This window comes from Heterodontus francisci, chromosome 24 (assembly GCF_036365525.1).
Source record: "Heterodontus francisci isolate sHetFra1 chromosome 24, sHetFra1.hap1, whole genome shotgun sequence".
Lineage (NCBI taxonomy): Eukaryota > Metazoa > Chordata > Chondrichthyes > Heterodontiformes > Heterodontidae > Heterodontus > Heterodontus francisci.
The window spans coordinates 46,720,707-46,743,746 of NC_090394.1; the positions used below are offsets into that span (position 1 = coordinate 46,720,707).

General features: G+C 39.6%; 1 protein-coding gene across 8 annotated transcripts in view; it reads left to right on the forward strand.

Annotated features, from left to right (window-relative positions):
- Nucleotides 1–23,040, forward strand: part of rbfox1 (RNA binding fox-1 homolog 1) — a 1,351,350-nt gene that overhangs the window by 445,101 nt on the left and 883,209 nt on the right. For 3 of the 8 annotated variants that reach the window (XM_068056113.1, XM_068056112.1, XM_068056117.1), the window contains exon 1: nt 14,401–15,083. Coding sequence is in view for 1 of the 8 variants with exons in the window: in XM_068056119.1 (XP_067912220.1) it covers nt 15,066–15,083 (18 nt within the window). In the remaining 7 variants the exon portion in view is untranslated. Of the gene's footprint in view, nt 1–14,399; nt 15,084–23,040 lie in introns of those variants that run through there. The other 5 variants (XM_068056120.1, XM_068056119.1, XM_068056114.1 and 2 more) reach the window with 4 other exon arrangements.

A 23,040-nucleotide genomic window follows, 5' to 3' on the forward strand; every position in this document is an offset into this window, starting at 1 on the left:
TTAACTTTTATATATTTATTAAAGAGTTGAACATGTAATACACTTTAAGTGGCTAAGTATACTACAATATCAAAGATTACTAAGAGATGTAAAACATAATCTTATTTCTAAAATCGAATCCAAAAGTTTAACCTTGACAATGTTACAGCAAAATATCTTAGAATATCCATCAAAATTTAAAGTAAACTTTTACCTTAAATTCCCCGAGTAAGCTTTCCTGCTTAACAGGACAAAACATTCTCGGTTAAGAGCAGAATTCTCTTGTCATACAGCCAGCCATAGGTTGAGAAGCATTGATGAGGAATTCAATACTTCTGTTTTTTTGATTCAAAACTCGCATGCTTATACTGTTTCTAATCTATCATCTCATCTTTCAGAATGTATGTGTTACCTTTGTGTGTGTGCTTTTCCTGTTTTTGATATTCATATATGGTAATATCATTAGCTACCATTCCCACTTAATTTGTTTGCTGGAAATTCCCTTCTCTTGAAGTTGTGAGCCTTCATCTGGTCAAAATGTTTGTAATTGAGTTTACTTGGCAAATGTTTTTTAAGTACCATTTCATTTTATAATTTATCATCTGTAATTGGCTTTTTATGGTACCTTGTACCATCCTCTTGAGTCAGTCTGTCTATATCACTAACACGATCTGCTAATTAAGTTTATAGTTATCAGTACTGTCCTCACATAGGATGTCTCGGTGTGTTTCATCTTCTAACTCCATTGTAGCAGAGATCTTGCAAGACCTTGGAATGGATTTTTTTTACTTAAAAGGTGTTTCTTGAAAACTGACCATTTATTCAATCTTTAATTCTAAAAGGCATAATGTATTAATTATATCTAAATTCTACCTAATTAAGCCTATTATACCTATGTTTCATCACACAGGAAAGTGGCTGAGATGGAGACAAAGCTGCATTATTAGCTTTGAATGTGTTGGGATAGTCTTTCAATGGGGTTTCTCCTGATCTCCATGCATAACGTCAGCAGAAGGTTAGCAGAACTCTCAGAGATACAGCAGAAACAGTCAAAGTTACATTGGTAAATCTGAAGGACCCTGCCAAAATTCTACCCATATTTTTTAGGACAAGGTTGCCTTTTAATGTTTTTTTTTCTCCTCCTTCTTGGTCTCCCACTGCCACATGCAAGGTACTGTCAAGGTTAGGTGATTTATTTCCAGGCCATATGCTGATTGTTATGGTCAAGTGAAGAGGGGTCAAAGGGCTTCCCTTTTTTCCCTCCTTGTTTGACCACAGGAGATTTAATTCAGTAGGTGTTTGATTACTTACTTGCTATGATCATAGCTAGAACCAATCGGACAGGATTTCTTGAGTTAACAAAGAAAGAGATTAACTTTATTGTACCTAAATTGAACTAATAAAATAATAAACAACGTGCCAAATTTCACTCACACACGCACTAGAAGTTTACACACATGCACATATGTTACAGAGTGGGGAAAGGTGGATTGGTTGAGTTAGAGTTCATAAAAACGGGTATACAGTCTGTGGGATTTGGTGATTCGGTTGGCTTCTAGCTGAATTCAGTGACCCTGAGGTTTTTAATTTTAAGAGGTAGATGACTAGTTTGGTGAGTCTGTTTGGAGACAGCGATGCAGATGATTTCTTCCAACAGGGTTTCTGATTGTAGCCGGTGTAAAGATGGTCAGTCAACAGGGAGGATTTGAAAACTTTCAAGCTGGAATGGAGAGAGAGAGAGAAAGGGACCCCCACTTAGCATCTGCTCATGTCAGAGTCCAGTTGCTTCTCCTTTGCTGCAGAGAAAACACCAGCTTAAAACCACAGATGGGGAGAGGCTTGTCACATGACAGTCACTCAGTGATTCAAACATAGCAGTGAGCAGTATTTCTTCTTCTTGCTGAACGAACAGGTAGTTCCTTTGAACTTCCTGGGTCTTGGTTCTTGCTGGGGACTGAGCAGACATTTCATCTCTCTCCTCACAGTCATTTGCAATGTAGGATACAGTGTAGCAAACTAGGTGATCATCTTAAGCTGAAAAGATGACTTTGCTGATAGCTTGTCTTTTTAAAAATGTATTTTAAAAAAATATAAATTCAGATCTCCAGCCAGTGGATTAAAGAAAATTATCATCCAACAAAACACATGGGCATAACACTACACTGAAACTGAGGAGGTACAGAAGAACTGCCTGAAGATCAAATAAGTTCTCTCTCCCTGTGAGGTATTATACCAGGACGTCTCTGCTTTAAACAGTAACACAACTGACCTCTGAACCACAGAATGTGGAAATGACTGGCACAGCCCACAGTGCAGCACATTGTGATTAGGCAGTGCACTGATGTAGCAGTAGGCTGCACCACACGTGGCAGGACGTGGGCTACACCTGTGACTTGTTAAATAGGAAACTAGGAATCTCCGATATAAAGGAAAAGTCAGAGGTCAAGTCATGTCTTGTTGCTTAGTTGCTAAGTGACATGATCAGCTTGTTCTCTCTGTTGGGGAGTTGTGTATAGAGGTGAATCAAAACAGAAAAATGAATGGGAGGGGGAGAATTTAAGGCAAATCATCAGCTGGATTCTTGTTCCTGCACAGTGGCGCAGTGGTTAGCACCGCAGCCTCACAGCTCCAGCGACCCGGGTTCAATTCTGGGTACTGCCTGTGTGGAGTTTGCAAGTTCTCCCTGTGTCTGCGTGGGTTTCCTCCGGGTGCTCCGGTTTCCTCCCACATGCCAAAGACTTGCAGGTTGATAGGTTAATTGGTTATTATAAATTGCCCCTAGTACAGGTAGGTGGTAGGGAATTATAGGGACAGGTGGGGATGTGGTAGGAATATGGGATTAGTGTAGGATTAGTGTAAACGGGTGGTTGATGGTCGGCACAGACTCAGTGGGCCGAAGGGCCTGTTTCAGTGCTGTATCTCTAAACTTAAAGTGGTGTAATGTTGGAATTTGTCCTTGTGGTGTGCCTCTCTTTGGATTCCTACTACTAGGTAAAGAAATGGTGAAAAGGCAGCATAAAGTAAAAAATAAGTTATAATTTACTCATTTAAGCTTTATTAGATGAGATTGTCTTAACGTTTTGCCCTGGTGGACAGCTCAAACGTGGAGTCAGTGTGCTTAACAAAGGAAAAGTTTTCAAAATATTTTCAAAGAAGTTTGGAGTATAGAGGATTTTGCTATCTGAGAGTATAGTTAGTGGTCACTGGTGAATATATTTTGGTTGAGGTGGTGGAAAAGAGTGTCCTAGAAGTTCCGTGCCATTGGATGAGTAAAATGTACAGTTGGCGTAGCTTGATAGAGTTAGTTACCTGGGCAGACGGAGAAGTAGCACGTGAAGAGATTCAGGCTCACCAGATAGTCTGTTTTACAATGTATCATTTAGGCTTAAAGACTTGTAGGGATAGTCATCTCCCTTGTTTTGTGCATCCTTCATTCCCCCACCCCTCCCAGCTGATGTCAGAAGAGGAGGCAGGACTCGTAAGATGTCATCACCTGCCTGAAATTGCACCAATTCCACTTTCATTAAACCCATGCAGGAAGGAACACCAATATCGTCAATTCCTTTGCAATAGTTACCTTGCACGCTCCCCCAGACCATCTCAGAAGCAAGTTACTTTTCAATAAATTGACATTGTAATGTCTGCACAACAAGAGAATGACGTGATACTAAATACATTAATATTGAATTGAATTATTCAGCCTTGCAGCACTGATGTTGTGAATGGACATTGGATTTTGTTGACTCATTTTCCCTTGTGTGTTGTGAACTTCCTGGTTATGGATGGATACTACTACTAAGTGCCCTTCTAGCTAAGGGAATAATACTGGCAGATAGCCAGCTGTCAATTGTGAAGAGTTGCTGGCTTGACCGACTAACTTTTTCTGTCCTACTTCCTGATGGCACTTCTGGAAGTCATTTCTCCACATTGTCCACTGATCTGCATGAGTACAGTATAATGGGAATTTGAGATCAATTGTCAGTAGGATATCAGCAATATGGGCCCCACTTTCAGTGGGATACTGTGCTCGCATGCTAGAATATACTTTATGAATTTCTTGTGGGTGATAACATCCTCCTAGTCCTATCTCTCTGCTTCTGACATCAACCCATCAGCTAGAAAAAGGGACAGAAATCACTTCTCCATAGTGTCAAACAAAGCCTTCTGAATTCTCACTCCTGAATAAATTAATTAATGTAGCAGAGTCTGCCACCTGTTCCATGCTTCTATTTTAAGAGTAAGAAGATGGGCTTAATTTTGTTGAGCTCCCAATGTTGGGCTCCATGGCGGGTTGGTGCCAGGATGGTGGGTGGGTGGAAGATCACAGCGGCATCGGGCCACCACAGAGCCCGCGCCAAAATTGCCAGGCCTGATTGTCACAGTGGTGGTGAGGCTTCGTGGTGGTGGGAGAATACAATTCAGCCCATGGTGATTTGACTTACTCAGATTCATTGTGCAGTATGTTCTCTTTCCCATCATGGCATATATAATGTAATCTAGATTGCACTAATATTTTCACTTTCACTGGCTAGGGCCAGTGCTGGGGCTGCGTCCAGGCCATTTAAAATGTACTGGAACTGAAAATTCAGCTTCCCCAGGGATGGATTCCGATACGTTGGATGGAGAGGCGCAGGAAAATCAACTTTTTATTACTTAGGTACTCATTCATCTAGTCTGCAGTTCAAATTATTATTGAGACTGCAACAGTGCAATGTTAACTCATTTTAATCCTGCATAATTGAAGTAGTAACTTTGTAGAATTCTACACATGCTTGGAAAACATAGGCTGAGTGCCTGGGTACATCTGCCCATTCCTTAAGCTGGAATTAGGAAATAGGAAAATTTAGTTCCTTACATCTCTGGTGATGTACTTCAATACTGACATATTAAAAAGGGTTAAACAAGAACCAGTGGCTGCTTTCATTGGAAAGCAATGCTCTGAACTGAAGCAATTTTATGACTATAATTTTTGATTTCATGAATTTTAAATATTTCCTGTGCCCCAACTTAAATCGTTGTTAGGCGCTTAAGTGTCATAATGTTAATGATAGGGAATTATGTGCATTAAATTATGGTCAATGTGAAGCAGTAGAAAATAAAGTGCAGAAAAAATTGAGTTATATACTTGAGAAATGAGAGGGAGTAGAATTATATAGACCGCCTAAAGAAAGGGAAGGTTTGGTTTTAGTACAGGGATTGACCAGGGCCAATGATGGCAGATGCCAGATTTCCTGACTCCATGAGGCAGGTGGGAACTGGAGATGCATCCAGAGTGTTTTTGGCTCCTACTGGCCCATGCAGGTTAGGTGCCCTCCAACCAACTCCATACACTCTGGCACAGTCAACACTAGGGGGCAGAGCCAATGTTCCGTCTAAGCTGTGCAGGTGCACTGCTGCAGCAATCCACCACATACCATGCAGTGAAATAAAAAGGTCACACATAATCAACGTTTCCTTTAACATGTGTACAAGTGCAACCACACAGCATTCTAAAAGGGACCACACAGTGTAACAAACAGGTGGTGCACAGAGAAGAAAAATTGGAGGGAACCTTAACAACAGTACGTGCAATTCATTCATAACCAGCCAGTCTCTTTTGTGTTGTGCTATAAAATGGTATCACAAATGATAATGCCCAGAGTAAGATTAAAATGGTCACTACATTTGTTATTCAAAAACTGCTGCCTTTGAGTATTCAATTGCCTGTTTCTCTATTATGTGTTGTCTGTTAAAATTATTTTTTTTAACTTTCTAGTGATGAATTTTGTTGGAATTATATACAAAGGCAAAGTAATAAACAGCTCATTGAAAATTATAATCTTTGTTTTTGATTTTATTGCTGAAATGCTGTTACAATCATCAAAGGGTTAAATACAATCTTTTGTTTTTATTGCATATCTGAAAATACTACCATACATACTGATAGTAAGATAGTAAGTAGGTAAGTTGGCCATTATAAATTGCCCCTAGTATAGGTAGGTGGTAGGGGAATTAAGGGAAGTTGGGGATGTGGTAGGAATATGGGATTAATGTAGGATTAGTATAAATGGGTGGTTGATGGTCGTCACAGACTCGGTGGACCGAAGGGCCTGTTTCAGTGCTGTATCTCTAAATAAAATAAATAAAATAAGATAACAACAATGTCTGTGAGCTTGTTAATCTTTTCTTACAGCTCATTCTTATTAATCCCCTTTGCATCGTCTCCAATATTTGTATGTCTTATTGTAGCATAGTGCCCAGAATTGAATGCAATACTCCAGATGTTGTCTGACCAGTGTAACCTAGCACAGTATATTCTAGCACAACCACTGTAGACTTGTACTTACTGTTCTGTCTAGACATTGAAAGCTAAGGTCACTTTATAAGTCTTCTTGTGCTTATTTTGTTCCATGCATTGTAAACTTCAAGTCACAGTTCTTTTCACCAATTAATATAATAATCAGACATACCAGTATATTGTTGAGGACTAAATAGAAAATTGGACTAATACACTATGCTTCTGCTTTGGTACCTTGATTTGTATCCAGTAAAAAGAAGGTTTTTTTTTTAGAGATACAGCACTGAAACAGGACCTTCGGCCCACCAACTCTGTGCTGACCATCAACCACCCATTTATACTAATCCTACATTAATCCCATTACCCTCTCACATCCCCACCACCTACCTATACTAGGGGCAATTTATAATGGCCAACTTACCTATCAACCTGCAAGTCTTTGGCTGTGGGAGGAAGCACCCGGCGAAAACCCACACGGTCACAGGGAGAACTTGTAAACTCCACAGAGGAAGGACCCAGAATCGAACCCGGGTCGCTGGAGCTGTGAGGCTGCGGTGTTAACTACTGCGCCTCCTTTCTCTGATGTCTGTAGTGGTCCTATTTGAAATAGGTTTATATGGTATAAATTTAATTATTCAGGGCACAAGCCCACAGCTTAAACCTTCATAAGATACTACGAGGATAGAGTAATAGGATAGACAAGGGTAATGCAGTCGATGTAATTTATCTTTGATAAGGTGCCTCTTCACAGACTATTGAAGAGGTCAGAGCATGAAGAGTCAGGGGACAGTAGCAGAATGGACAGTTAGGTGGCTGCAAAACAGAAGCAGAGATTAGGGGTAAAGGGTAGTTACTCAGAGTAGCAGAAAATGGAAAGTAGAATCCCACAAGGATCTGTGTTGGGATCATTGTTGTTCACAATTTATGTTAATGATTTAGACTTTGAAGTCAAAAACACAATTTATTTACATATGGATGACTCCAAATTGGGGGAGTGGGAAAGTTAATACTGAACAGGACTGCAACAAATTACAAGAATACATGAATAAACTTGTGGAATGGGCATATAATTGGCAAATGAACTTCAACATAGATAAGTGTGAGATATTACATGCTTGTAAGAAAAATAAGGAGGTCACATATTACTTGGAAAATAAAAATTTAAATGGGGTAGAAGAGCAAAAGGATCTGTGAGTACAAATATACAAATCATGAGAAGTAGTGCTGTAGGTTAATAAGACTTAAGCAAACTAAGCATTAGGATTTATTTCTAAAGGGATAGAATTGAAAAGTAGAGAAATTATGCTAAACTGGTATTGAACCTTGATTAGACCACACCTGGAGTACTGCGTACAGTTTGAGTTGCATATGATAAAAAAAAGGATATAGAGGCACTGGAAAGGATGCCAAAAAGGCTTAACATGGAATTTACTAGAAATGCGCTGTTATACTTATCAGAAAAGGATGAACAGGCTGGGTGTCTTTTTTCTTAAAAAGAGAAGGGGAAGGATAACTTACAAGAAATCTTTAACATTACAAAAGGTTTAGATGTAGTAGACAAAAAAGAGTGTTTTCCACTTGTAAAGAAGAGAAAAACTAGAGGCCATCAATACAAAATAGTCACCAAGAAATCAAATAGAAAGTTCAGAAGAAACATCTTTACTGAGTGAGTGGTAAGAATGTGGAACTCACCACAGGGAGTGGTTGAAGCGAATAGTATAGATGAATTTAAGGGGAAACAAGATAAGCATATGAGGGAGAATGGAACTGAGGATTATAATGATGCAGTTTGTAAAATTATATAGAATATACAGCACAGAAATAGGTCATTTGGCCCAACCAGTTCATGCCGGTGATAATGCTCCAATCAAACATTCTCCGATCCTTCCACATCTAACTCTGGGCACTAACGCTGAAGGGGTGATTTCACATAGGTTGCCTGTTCTATGCGCCGTTTGATATTCAGTTCTATTGAAGGCAATGGACCTGATTATTAGGCAGGGAATATATCAGGCAGTGCATATGGTAACACCCAGTTATTGCTACTGCTCAAGATGAATTTCTACTCCAAGGTATGAAAAGAATAAATAATTTCAATTTTCAGTTTGCTTCAGGGTGTACTAAAAATAAACATATTTCATATTTTTGTTTCAGTACAGAAATAAAAATTTTCACTGGTTATCTCGAATCAAATATTTGATTTCAGTATGAAATTTTTGATTGCTGCTTTGTTTTCTGCAACTGCCCGTTATTTTACTGAGCTATAATGAAAGATTATAAAAATGCCATTTCTTCGAAAGCTCATTCCATTGATACAAGGAATTAAGTTGTACTCATTGATTTAAAAAAAAATCTGGTATATTGTATAATTTGTAAATTATGATATAAATGTAAAATGTCACTGGAAGGTACATAGGCGTAATACAAACGGATAGAAGTCCTCTGTCGAGGAGATATAGCAGCAGAACATACTTTAAAAAGACTTTTTTATTGGTTCCTCCAATGTCTCAACTTGTAAGGGTGCAGCTGAGCCATACAAGTTCTTTACTGAGTTAGCTGATCTTAGCCAGGGTGGTGGTGGGACAATTACAATTGGCCTCAACATCAATGGCTAGGGACGGAAAACAAACAGCCAGTGTGCGCACTGCTGACTGCTGTCTAGTACGCACATGTGGATATTAGATACAGATAGGATTGAGATCACCAATAGTGCCACCTAACAGGCGAAAGCTGGCAATACTTGTTTCATGGAACCACCTGTAAATAAGGTGAGGTACTGGACTTTGTGACTTTGCATCCCAGAACAACTCAACATGTTTATTAAAGGAGAAATGAAAATTGGATGGAGAACAATTACTAAGAAAATAATTACTGCCCATATACAAACATTTTACACTTCCGTATTTTAAATCTTGAAAGTATCTAGAACAGATTACCCTCCATCCAAATAGTGGGTCAGTAAGTGACAAGTGCGAGCCAAATACATCCATCGTGCATTCTCTGCAAGACAAGATCAAAGTGTAATGTGCTGCCGATTCCCCCACCCTACTCACAATGGAACTGGTGGCTTGCAGAGACCATCATGAGAGTGCCATTAATTTTAAGAAAAGAAGTTAAGTTGTTCAAATCACTTGGCAGATTGTTGGTGACAGAAAAACAGCTAGCTTTTGCACTGCTAACAAATCCAGCCAAGACATAAAAACAGTAATGTTGCTGAAAGCTGGTTAAACTTACACTGAATGCTGTCAGAAGTTTTCAGAACACGCCATGCTTTTTAATTATACATTAACGGAAGAAAATCAAACTTTCTGAGGCTGATATTTATGAGTTAACATTAAAGAAACATGCAGAGCAATAAAGCATTTGATAATGTATGAATCCAAATAATATTCTGCTGAAGGTGTGAGTAGTTGTACTGACCAAAGTGAATGAGGGCGGTACTGGATGGAGCCTGTTTTTTTTCCCACTTTAAGCACTTACTGTCAGCATCAAATATTCCAGTACTAGATACAGAATGATCAAATGGAGAGTGGAGGGTAGATTTTCTGTTTTATTATCTGTGATGAGGTACCTATGATCATAGATTGTAAAATGATGGGCATTTGAAATGTTCTGATCTGTGCTTGTGGTATTCCTTGCTACCGGTGGGGATTCAGAAAACCTACCCTTGAAGTTCCCTCATCTCTGCTCTAATCATATACTTAAACCCAAACTCAGAGTCACTTTTTTCACTTTACAAATCAGCTGTTATAAAATTACATACATGTGTTTTCATTTCTGTTGGAGAGACATAATCTGTATAATTAAAAGTCTTGTGCCATAGCATCACTCCTGTCAAAGTTGGTGCACATTCATCACATCATTGGGCAAGAAATAGTGATTGGCTCAAATGACCACCCTCTGTTACGATAACTGCACTGATTTGGCTCAAGTATCCCATTGACAAAGCGAGAAACAATTAAAAAGCACTTTCATTCACATGTAATAAAGTTTCTAATCAGTAATGAGCAAGCACTACAAAAACTATATCACTTAAATTGCTCATAGAATATCCTCTTGCTGTTTGTACTCCAGATATTCCTACATCACTCAGTTCAATGTACATAGCTAAATAGCAGTGGCACAGTGGTTAGCACCGCAGCCTCACAGCTCCAGGGACCCGGGTTCAATTCTGGGTACTGCCTGTGTGGAGTTTGCAAGTTCTCCTTGTGACTGTGTGGGTTTTCACCGGGTTCTCCGGTTTCCTCCCACAGCCAAAGACTTGCAGGTGATAGGTAAATTGCCCCTAGTGTAGGTAGGTGATAGGGAATATGGGATTACCATAGGGTTAGCACAAATGGGTGGTTGTTGGTTGGCACAGACTCGATGGGCCGAAGGGCCTGTTCCAGTGCTGTATCTCCAAAAATAACAGGCAGAACCTTTTGGGTCCCTGCACCACTGGCGGGGTCTCATGTGCAGCAGGTGATTTATCAGAAAATCATGCATCCATTGCATGTGATTTGTTGATTGACTATGTTAACGGAAGGAAAATTGGAGGCAAAGCACCTGTGATTTTCCAATACATGGCCAACTGTATGTGGGGCCTTTGGAAAGTTCCACCAATGGTTATAACAAACAAAAGAAACCGCATAATTCTGGAATCTTGCTAAATCTTATTTACACGCTATAAAATATAGGCCTAAAAATTGTTGTCAAAAAAATGGTGAGGTTAATATTGCTCTCCATTATTTATGCACAAATACTGAGCAACTTCAGGTGAGGGCAGATGTGCAATTAAATGTGGAAGTTGAAAAGTTGCTGTGCACCATTCTGCCATTAGCTTAATGGAAATGAAGCTCACTGTCTGGCTCCCCATTCAAATCCACTGAGCAGTATTAATTTCCTGTACTTGCATAATAGATATGAACTAGACTCACCACAGAATGTTAAAATTCATTTTTTTGTTACTTTTCCCTTTTGTCTATTTTTTCTCCCTGTCTTAATCCAATCTTTCTTTCCCTCACTTTAGTTCTGTTCCTCTACCGGATTTGGAATTGAATTCACACATTTCAACTTACACTTTCTTATTCAGACCTTGCGCTGTTAATTTCACAATCCTTGTGAATTGCTTAAGTGGATATGCTGTTGCTTGCCCTTTTCACTCAGATCCCAGGTACCCTGCAGAAGCCGCTGCACCATTTCTATCTCGCACTTCCAGTAACACGCAGCACAAAATATCATGAAGAGTTAGCGGATAAGGACAAATCTACCGATGGAAGGTTGTTTGCCTGTCACAACAATATTTCGGCCAATGTCTATATCTAAAGTTAGGAAAGAACAACATATTTTTCTTTCTATTTTCTTGTTTCTTTATTTGTGTGGAGTGCAGCTATGGTGACACTGGTGAAAGGATAATAAAAATAATGGTGATCTTGGAGCTGAATGTAGATGACATAATAGAACTAGTAGCAGAAAATGTATACGGTGTACTTTACATGATAATATACACATGCCACGATACAATGTATATTATATATATGGTACTCATGAATCAGATATTGAAATGCAAATAAAAGGGGCAAAATAAAATGTAAGGATTTACATTGGATCTCAGTCCCAGGAATGCCTACCCACCCCACCCCACCACAGCAACCCTGCCCCCCGACCTCAACTTTGCTGTTCCCAGTTGCCAAATAGTAAGAAAACAATCTCACTCCATTCATGCTTCAAGTCTCAGCTCGTGCACCAATTCCCACTTTCCGCTGAATCCTCTGACCTGATCAAAGTTATATACATCACTGCTGGCTAGGCTGCTGGCCTCCTTGTATTCCATCCTCACCCGCCATTCCATTTTCCCAGCCCATGTCCTGAACTACCCACGAGCAGCACCAGAGAAGATCTAGCAAAGAAATAAAAGCACTTGCATTTATAAAGTGCCTTATCACATCTTTAAGATATCCCAAGGCACTTCACGTCCAATCAATGGCACAGTTGCTATTTAGGCTAATGTGACAATCAACGTGTGCATCACAAGATCCACATGTTGAAATTAATCTGCTTTTGGTGTTGTTTGGGGGAGGAATGTTGGCCAGGGGATTAGGAGAATGCCTTGCACTTTGAATAATCTTCTAGGATCTTTCATGTCCATCTGAACAGGCAGATGAGGCCTTAGTTTAACACCTTATCCAAATGATGCACCTCCAGCTAATGTATTGCACGTAAGTATCAGTTCAACTTTTCTACTTGAGTTCTTGAGTGAGACCCGAGCCCACAACTTTCCAACTGAGAGATGAGAGTACTACCAGCTGAGCGAAGCTGATTGACTGGTTTGCTTAAAAAATGTTGCATTCTGGTGCCATGAAGACCCCAATGCCAGGAATGAGGCATATTAATTTCATCATATGAACATTAATATTAAACTGTTGCTGGAGTGAAGAAATGACTTGTTCAAAGAGATCACCAGACATTTGGCTGGAGGATATTTGCATACTAAGAGACAGTGCTTGGAGAGACAAAGCAACCATTCCCTTATCCAATTAACCCAAATGGATTTTCATCACCAGACACTGAAGGTATAAGAAAGCTTGCATTCCAGTATCTGCTAAGATGGAGAATCCACAAACGCAGGAGTGGTTAAACCGGTTGGTCACATGACTAACCTGCTGGCCCAGGCTTTTTGGACTCCACACAGGACAGTTTGAAGACAGACTGCAGATTGCAACTGAACCTGGAATAAGACAGCCTCTCTCCTGGCTGGCTCTCTTTCACATTCTCACAAGCCTCCAGGTCCACTTGAGGCTTAAACCTCAAGAGAGAAAAGACTCTTACATCGAAACAAGTTGAAGTGTGCACTGGGCCCCAACGGACAGCAAGACTTACGGCAACCAAACACTCCACATTGAACTCAAAGGACTGTAAATACACCCAGCTATTGTGTCAAACTTTTGCTCTTTATTCTTTCTACTTTTTCTGTCTCTATCTGCGTGTGTGTTCATCGCATATGCATGCTAACGTGGTTGTGTTGTGTACTCGTAGTCGTTAACCGAATTAGAGTTTGAGGTCAATAAACTTCAACCTTTCTTGTTTAAATCTAAGAAAACCTGTCTGGTTGATGTCTTTGCCTTACAATTGGAGAGCAGTGAACAAGGATTCACTGAGGGGGAGCTAAAAACAAAGTGTTTTCAAAAATTAAACCCTGTTACGGACAAACCAAGCAAAGGCTGAGAGGGAACCCCTAGACCCCATTCTCACCTGGTCATAACACCGGTAATAGAAGCAAAATGCAATCGGTGAAATTGAAGCACTTTCATTGGGAACAATTGACTGTCCCAGATTTGTGACAATGTGAAATATAACACAATATGTCTCACTCTCTTATAGTGTATCATCCATTTTGATTACCAGAGGAAGAAAGCAAAACTATTGCAATTTGCAAATTGTCATATTCCTGATTCGCAGCCTGTCTCCAAATGAGAACACTTTTTAAGTTGTGATGCTCCGCCTGTCTATTTGTAGTGTCAGCATAAACTGATTGCAACTTGATTAGAACAATAAGCTGTGTTGTTATTATCCTAATACTTCAGGAGATAGTATTATTGCATGCTGAAAGCTTTTGGAGGTTACTAAAAATTATGTTTTATATGTTAAATTCAGAATTTTAACTTGTTTCTACAAGGACACCTATCACTCCCAGTATATCTGCCACCAAAAATGAATTGTGCTTTGTATCTTGTCATAAATCTGACTTTGTAAGTCATGCATGATAGCACTTTTATTGGGAGGTGGGTAGTTCTAAGTGTCGCTTGATTGCTGTTTGCTAACTGTGTGCATCTTAATGTATCCTCTCAATCCCATTTTATCATTACCACTTTTGATGAGTATTGTTCAAGGTCTTTCCAGCAGGTCCCTACCTATTTGCCACCTGCCGTGGTGCCGTGACTGATTCTTCAACTTAGCAAATGCATTTTAATTATTCAGGAAAATGTTACCTTTTGTGACCAGTCTGAATATGCATGTGAATGTATGTTTCCTAGTCAACTCACAGGCAGCAGTTTCAGCAGCAGTTTCAGCAGCAGCAGCAATAGCACAGTCGTGTCAGTAGGTGGCTGTAGAAAAATACCTTGAATGCTTTGGTGGTGGTGTAATAAGATTGGGGAAGACCTTGACCTGACTGCTTTCTGGCTTTATCTGGTGTACAGTCAGAGAGATAAAGGGAAAGCTGTGTGCAGTACATGCTCCATACTTCGGTGTAGTGGCTTCCTTGTGTTGAGTTTGAGTTGTGTGGGACTTACCAGCAGGTGACAGCGTCCCTTGCAAACATGGTAATAGTTTGAATGCCAGAGCCATTCCAGCGCTTGAACTGACCTGTGTGCCTCTATTCCTGTTCGAGTCCTGAGCACCCTTCTCTTTTTTCCCTGCAGAGGGGGCTTCTGATCCCAGAGCTGCAATTAGGCTGACTCTGAGAGTGGTGTCACCCTGTTCACTTCTGCCTGCACCAGGATAGTGGGCTGCTTCAGTGCACAGACTTCCTCATTAAAGAGACACGCCAAGGATTGTACCCAAATAAGCTTGGCATTCAACAGAAAAAGATAACAAGAGAGAAATTGAGAACGAGCGGGAAAAGAAAATCAGCCTGAAGCAAGTTTCTTCACACGGAGGAGAGCTGGTGTGCATCTATCCAAGAAATAAGAAGAGGCTTGCAGGAAAAAAGGACCGTAAAGACTGACAGAAAACAGAAGAACTGTATCCTCTCTCCTCAGTTTGTAGCAGTAATTCTTAACCAGGAGAGGAGTCTTTACTGCGCAGCTGGAGCCTTAATTCCCTATTCAAAATGATGATGTATTTGTGGGTAGGTAGTATCTCTTTCCATGCTTTTTGATAGGAATGTATTTCATGTGCTTTAGCCACGTTAATGCAAATATATTTAGGGAAGAAAAATGAGCAAAAAAGACTTGCATGGCATATGTGTACAAAAGTATGTTGTGATATTTTTAAATTTGAGATTTGTGTTTAGTAAGTTCCATAACCAGCAGGATCAATAGTCTACCTTCATTAAAAAGTTATAAGTATACAGTGAGTTAACGGGCTGCTGACTGGCCACTGTGTTGTGTTATTGCAGCAGTTGTAGAATCCAGGCGTATTCTTTTCATGTTTTTAGTCAGCTAAATGACACCTGCTGCCCTGGAGTGGATGGAGGTTGAAGCAGATTAGCTTTTGTTCTTTGACCTGTGTTGTTAACCAGAATTCTTTAACAATCTCAATGACCTTTGGTACCGATAGTTTAGATTATGTAAAGTCATGTGTAAATGGCTTAAATTACACTACGAAGGACTGAAGTGTGTGAAATCAAAGTGAACGTGAGGAATGTAAGCACCTCGTAGATTTTAATACATGGTTGCTTGTCAATTAGAAGTCATGCTGTTTTGTCTAATGCAGCTCTAATTTCATAAACTATTATATACCTTACTGTATAAACATATTAAAACACATATAACTGTGCAGCCATAAACCTAGCTGCTGTTGGCACACAGCAGGTGGACTGAGAGTATGCAACCTAATAATTAGCTATTAGTTGTAAAAGAAGCTGCTGCAATGCCAATTAGTATTTAGCAGGCACTGGTACCTATGGTTGTCAAGACTATGTGCAGCGCACATGTTTCATAAACTAATGATTCCGGTATATGGCATAGAATTAGTTAGAATGGAAGCATTGCAGACTTATACAAAATGTTCAGTACTGGTCCTGCCTGCTTGTTCCACCCACCCAGGTTTTCAGTCTTGCTTTGCCTGAAGCCTAGAGCCTCATTTGTTTGAACAGTCCTGAGAAGTTCAGGTATAAGATGAATGCTGGATATGTACTTTGTCACCGTTCATACGTTGGCTTAGTTACGAACAGCCTGTGGCCCTGTCGCACACTCGTCGCCTCCATTTTTACAGAGTGCTGTCATGACCAAACCAGTTTAGGGAATGCATATTCACAGCTATTGCCCCAGTGAAGTTTCCAATCTGCACTGCATTCCCCTATGTTTGGATTGATTAAATGAAATGAAACAGACTAGTAACTTTGAACATGTATTCTGCTTTTGTCCCATTTATGGATTCTGCACAGATCTAGTTACTCTTGCTCTGTAAAATGAAATTCCCCAGAAACATTATGCTGTCATTGCAAAACGCAGGAGGAGAGTGTAAAACCCATGGAATATATTCTATCTATTCAGCCTAAAGGAAAATAAAAGGTCTAATAATTTATTATTCTAAGATGTGATCAAAAATGCTGCAGTGCTCAAAGGATACAAAATAAATGATCCTTTCACTCTTAGTCCCTTGGTTTCTGAACAACAACATTCTCATGTACTTCTAGTTCCCAGGAATGTTTTTTAAAATTCTTTTTGAATATTCTTTGTGTAATTCAAACCTTTTTATTATGCTGGTATTCAGAGTCGATCAACAGTATTCAGTAATAGTAACTTCCATACTTCTCCAGTCTAGTGAGGAAAGCATATGATGGGAAATAATTCATGCTGAGCTTGTTAATTCTGCTAGTTATGATTCAGAATGTTCTTTATTTTAAGATCAATGGGTGCAATTCATAGCTAGATGTGTTATTTTGAAAAATAAATAAAAAAGTAGATAATACCTTAATTAAGTTTAAAACTGTATTAAAAGTCATGGTTAAAATTTGATTATCATGGTTAGTTTATCATATTTAAAATATATGACAAGTTTTCTGCTATTGCTTGCTGAACAACTGATTTAAAAATTTCTCCTATTCTTGCACTTAACATTCGCATTTTGATCAAATAACATTAGGTGATTAATAGTTTGTGGTCAGAAATGAGAATTAGCCAATTTAACCCCAATTAGCAATATTTTTGATTCATTTGATTATACTTTGTAGAACACTGTCACATTTTCTATTTGTGGTAGTCGTAACAATATAGGGGGAAAAAAATAATGTTTTGCTGCATTACACCTGAAACACAAATAGGTTTGAAGTGTGCTACAGTAAATAGGAATGTCATTTTTACAAATAGCTAATGTGTGTTTTGGTGAACATCCTTTACCTTGAGTAGTGTGAATATCCTATTGCAGAAAAAGAAGTGAAAATCAACCCTGGTGAATGCTTTTGAGAGGCTAAAGAATGTGAAGTGGGAGATTGAGGGCATTTAATTATTAAACACAGCCAGTGTAGATTAGCCTGAGGAGATATTATCATTTAAGAAGTAACAACATTTGAACGAAGTAAATATACGTATTTTGCAGGCTGTTTTAAAGATTTCTACTTAAATAATTGTGTTGTGTTCAGTCAGAGAAATACTGTTAAAATGGCACACAATGTTTTTGAGCTCAGTGCACACAGCCACTATAACATAAAAGAAAAATCATACTTAAAGGAAGGTAATGAGTACAGAATCTTTACAAAGCTGCTCTCTTACTAAAAGAAATATTAGTTAAAATCCTATGTTCGACATTGGCTGTGAGCAATTCATCATTCTCTTGCAAGCATAATGCTCAAACTCTCTTTCAGGTGACTATATATTTGTGTGCCTCTTCCCCTCTGACATAAAGGTCCTGGTTTATTGTGTGATAAGCTATTTGTTGACACACACATTTTCTGGGAATTATTTCTTGTCTTTAAAGTACTTAGCTGAACATTCTACGCTTTGCTAAAGAAGACTGGAGCATGTCAAGGATCACAGTGTGCGTCGTGAGCCGAGGTGTGTTAAAGTAATCCTGTACAGCTGACTCCAGAGAAATGTGTACTTTATTCAAGCAGAATTCTGACCTGGGTGTAAAATTCAATGGACCAGTATTCCATTTGCTCCCATTATATGGAAATCTTGAGCTAGGCACAGGATGTACATGTAATTCTGAAGCAAAAGGGAAATCTTCCACAATCATTTGTGTTCTCATTTCTCAGCACACTGAATGTTGTTAGGAGAGCATTTGCCTGTCGTGCTTTATATACCAACAATGCATTTTTCTAATAATAGTACATTTTAATTTAAACTCTGTTAACAGGATGAGTGATTAAATAGATTGAACTTTGAATATTGCAAACTGGTCATTTATTTCGAAGCATTGTATAACCATCTTGCTCCAAGCTTAACATTTATTGGTAAACTTATTAAACTCTTACCAGATGCAGCTGAATTACAATATATTTGTTTGATTACTGAAAATAAATAATGTTATTATACTGCCAAGTGACATTTGTCCATTGGGTCAAAGGTCATAGTACGTAACTATGGCCTTTCTCCAATGCCATTTTTCACTGAGAGCTTTGTTTGATGGTGCAGTGAGCATGAGGGGATTTTTATCAAGTAAACTTCAATTTTCTTGCTTTTTGAAACAATAAATGTAATTCTCTGGTTGTACAGCACATCTTGCATTGGCACTTTGCATTTTCTTACACTGCACCATAATGACTGATCTGGCACTACCTTGGGCACTCATCAGAAAAGGCAGTACCACTGTGTTGCTGATGAATAGCTGTGCATCCTCAATTAAGCAACAAAAAAATAGGGTATTTCCTTGTCTTATTTTTTCTGAGATCTACAATCTCAGATCAGAATATGGAGATGATGCCCCTGTAAATTTGCACCCCAACAATACACATCCATCTTGGTGTGTTCCTTCAGTGTTCTGTATTCTCAGTGGCTCCTTTAACAGTAAGGACACTCATTTATGACAAATGAGTAAAGGAAAAAATGGACATTTTTAGACCTTGCACAATAAAGTAGCTGCTCAAACTGATGTACAGCTGGTTTCTGTCACTGACAGAGTCTTGTATCTGAAGTTAAACTGCATGAAGACACCAAACTGACATAAAATTTCAGACTATCTACTACTTACTCTGAACATCCATTATTATAGTACAGATATAAATAGGGAGTATTTTTAATTGTATATTTTTCACCACAAAGCATTGCTTTCTTTCAGATCTGGACTACTGCTGATTGGGTAGGCTTTTCCTATATCAACCTCTTGACTTTGGTAATGTGAAAACACAGATGCAAGTAAAACTATCAGACTTCAAACTCTAGCTTTATAGCCTCTCTTTCAAATGATATTGTGAAATGTATTTAGAAGCGACACAGTGGTGCAGTGGCTAGCACCGCAGCCTCACAGCTCCAGGGACCGGGGTTCGATTCTGGGTACGGCCTGTGCGGAGTTTGCAAGTTCTCCCTGTGACCGCGTGGGTTTTCACTGGGTGCTCCGGTTTCCTCCCACAGCCAAAAGACTTGCAGGTGATAGTTAAATTGGCTGTTATAAATTGCCCCTAGTGTAGGTAGGTGGTAGGGAATATGGGATTACTGTAGGGTTAGTATAAATGGGTGGTTGTTGGTCGGCACAGACTCGGTAGGCCGAAGGGCCTGTTTCAGTGCTGTATCTCGAAATAAATAAATAAAATAAATAAGGCAAAACTCACTCACATTGTTTTCAGTAAAAGAAATATAAAACTATCAAAGCTATAGTCAGCACATTAACAACAGCCTTTAGTGACTCGCTCAGATTTCTTTACAGGGAATGAGGGACAGCTCTCTTCTGAATAGCAAGAAAGTGACATAATTTAATTTTTACTAAAACATATAATTGACATTACAAAAAAATGCTGTTTTTGTGAACCATAAAAACAGAGTTACAAAGGGCATGTTAACCTGAGAGTGTTTTATACGGCACATCAGTTTGGCTTGCAGGAGTGCTCCCAATTTTCCGCCGAAACCTCAGCAGAAACCCCGGCGAAACCCAAAAATGGCACTTCGCCTGGTTTTCCGTTGATCGTCTGCCAAAGTTACAGCAGGTGATTGCTGTAGAAATTAATTATTCATGTGTTTAAGCCCCACTATGGATTTCAGTACATAATCTCGTGTGAAACTGCAGTGAACCCTGAGGAAGTGCTATATTGTTGGAGGTGCTAATTTCCAGGTGAGACATTAAACATAGAGGGTGAATGACCCCACAGTTTTCTGTGCATTAGCATTATATAAGCAGCAGAGAAGCCATTTCCATCCATTTCTGCCATTAAAGCGCTTCACCAAGGATGCTTCATGCTTTGGCCCATCCTATGATCTACCTGGCAAATGACCTCATTAACATCTATCATAATGTAGGTCAGTGGTCCTGCACCTCTGAGTTTCCTGCTGCTATACTTCTAATGTATCCTGTTTGTGTGCTGCCCACAGGGATGCCAGGGTAACAGTGTAGCTCATTAACCTGGCATTGGTGTTATGCTGATCACCTCACCATCTTTCATGGCAAGATCAGAATTTTTCCCCATGGGCTCCATTGCCTTTTCCTCAAAGGGTATGAGGAGTTTAAAGGTGGGAATGCCCCCGTTAGGTGGAAGATGTGCTCCATATTCTCTTGCAAGAAAGTAGAGTAAGTGAGGAAAAGGCAAGCAGTTAAGGATTGTGTGTCAAGTATCCTGGGAGAGCAGAAGTAAGAGATGTGGGGGTATCAGCCTGATAAAATGAAGGCAAGGGTTTTCTGGTTGTACATGAAAATAATTGCTGTTAGAGGGGCTGGGCAGCAATCGTGCAAGATGACAGGTTAATGCCCCCTTAACCAGAGGTCAATGTGAAGAGCTCGCTGTAGAGATGTTGCTTTAAGAGGGTGAAGAATGTGCTGGTGCCCAGGTTGAACTCCCTCAATTAACATCACCAAAAACATATTAAACTGCGTATTTATTCTTATGCTGTTGTGAAATCTTGCGATTTGAAAATTGGTTGCTACATATAAAGCTGTAACTGTATTTCAAAAATTCATTGGTTGTGAAGCACTTTGGAACATACTGATGATTTGACAAGACACTAGATAAATGCAAGTAAACATTTATAATTTTTTCTTTGTCGATCTCTTTCATTCTTTCCTTAACAGAGACTTAGGCATATAAATTGGATTGCACCCGAGTTGGACATGATCCCAGTGTTGTGCACGCTGAACACGCCTCCTGGCTCTACAATAACATAGATTAAATAAAATTAGAAGTTACCTTTCCAGAGGCAGCCTCCAGTGATTCCTTTAAGACCCACTGATTTGGTTGCCAAGTGTTTGAGAATACTGACCGCAGTAAATGAGGCAATGTTCTTTGATGGACCTCACATGTGCAGGCCACTGAAGTATAGCATTGAAATGTTATGGTTATTGGCAAAACCAATTTGCGCCTGCATGTAGGCCATGTATTCCTGAATGCAGCTCTCAGATTTTGCATTGGGGGCCTCAAACAGGTGTGAGATCCCTTATTTTCATATATGCAGGAGCCTTTACCAATAAGGCAGGCAGCACACTTTCAATGCAGAATGAGCATCCACACGTCACCTGCCATTTGGAAGGAAAGGCCAGTAGAAAAGAACTGTAAAGGAGGGACAGTGCCATCAAATTTCTTGGATGTAAGTTCTGCATGTTATATCATAAGGCACATATTACACTTGTACAAAAGCTAAAGTTCACACAGAAACCAATGAAGTGTTGTGATGATTACCAAATTATGTGAAAGTCACACTGGTTCCATATTGGCCTGAATACCTTGTGGCTGCTTGACTTGTACTGGTAAGTAAATTTAACATGTGGCCTGGTGAAATGGATTGTGAACACTGGTTGTGCTAGTTTTCTCTGCAACTTGGAGTGCCTATTGCAGCCACACACTTGGGCTGGATTTAATGGGTCCCCCGGAAACGGGCTAGGAGGCAGGGCAGGGGTGGGGGTGGGGCCCTTAGAATTGCGACGGGAGGGATGGAGGGCCCGTCAACCTCCCATTGCAATGCAATTGAGTCGGGGGCAGGAAAGGCCAAAGACAGTCTTCCTGCCCAGAGGCCAATTGAGGCCCTTAAGTGGCCTGTTATTAAAATCCTCTGTTGAGCTCTGATCTCTGGAAAGCTTTATTTTTGGTCCTTTAATATAGTAAAAATGAAATGCTATCAAAAAATTACACATCGATTCTGCATTGGAAACCTCTGATCAATAGCAGTGCTGAAAGCCTTGACATGGCCATCCGCCCCATTCCATCAGAACATCTGTTACATTTTACAATATATTCCAACTACTGTTTGGATGTAAAAATAAATGAGTGACGCACACTGTCAGGACAGTGCTTTTTCACAGATGGAGTCTTGTAAGAGGAGCGTTAGTGACAGTTGGAAAAGATTCCACACTGCCATTTAAGAAATGCGTAATCACTGACTGTGGTATCAACAAAGCATAATGATAACATCACATGATTCACCAGAGAGTGTAATTGTTATTTTTTTCACATTGGTTTACTCACTAATTATGTAATTAGTAAATATTAAAGTATCACTCTGTGTTTCATTTTTGTTCTTTATAATTGCACGGTGGTCCCAATGGTCTCTTTTTCGTGTGAGAAACCATTTATCAATATCTACCACAACCACTTTGTTGTTTTGTTCTGAGCATGATGATGTTAACATGTGCAACATTTTTGTTCTGTGAGTGCTGACGATAATCTTAGGGCTTGATTTTCCCCAGAGAGGCGGGAAATAGGAGTTGGAACTGTTTTCGGTTCCTGAACCCGCCTCTGGTGGGAAACTGATTAAATTGAAGATTTTCACTTGGTTGAGCCCCGAATTAACATGGAGATGGGTTCCCTGTCCAATAAAGGGTGGTGAGCGGGTTCTCGACGCTGGACGGCCTATCAGAGGCCCTCCCGCTTCAGAGACGCACTCGGCTGCTGTACAAGGTAAGTAATTGGGAGGGCACTTCAACAAGAAGGTGCCTTCTCAGCCACTTTTAAAAAGATTTCATGAAAAAAAACAGACAGGCCACCACTTTGGGGGTGAGGAGGA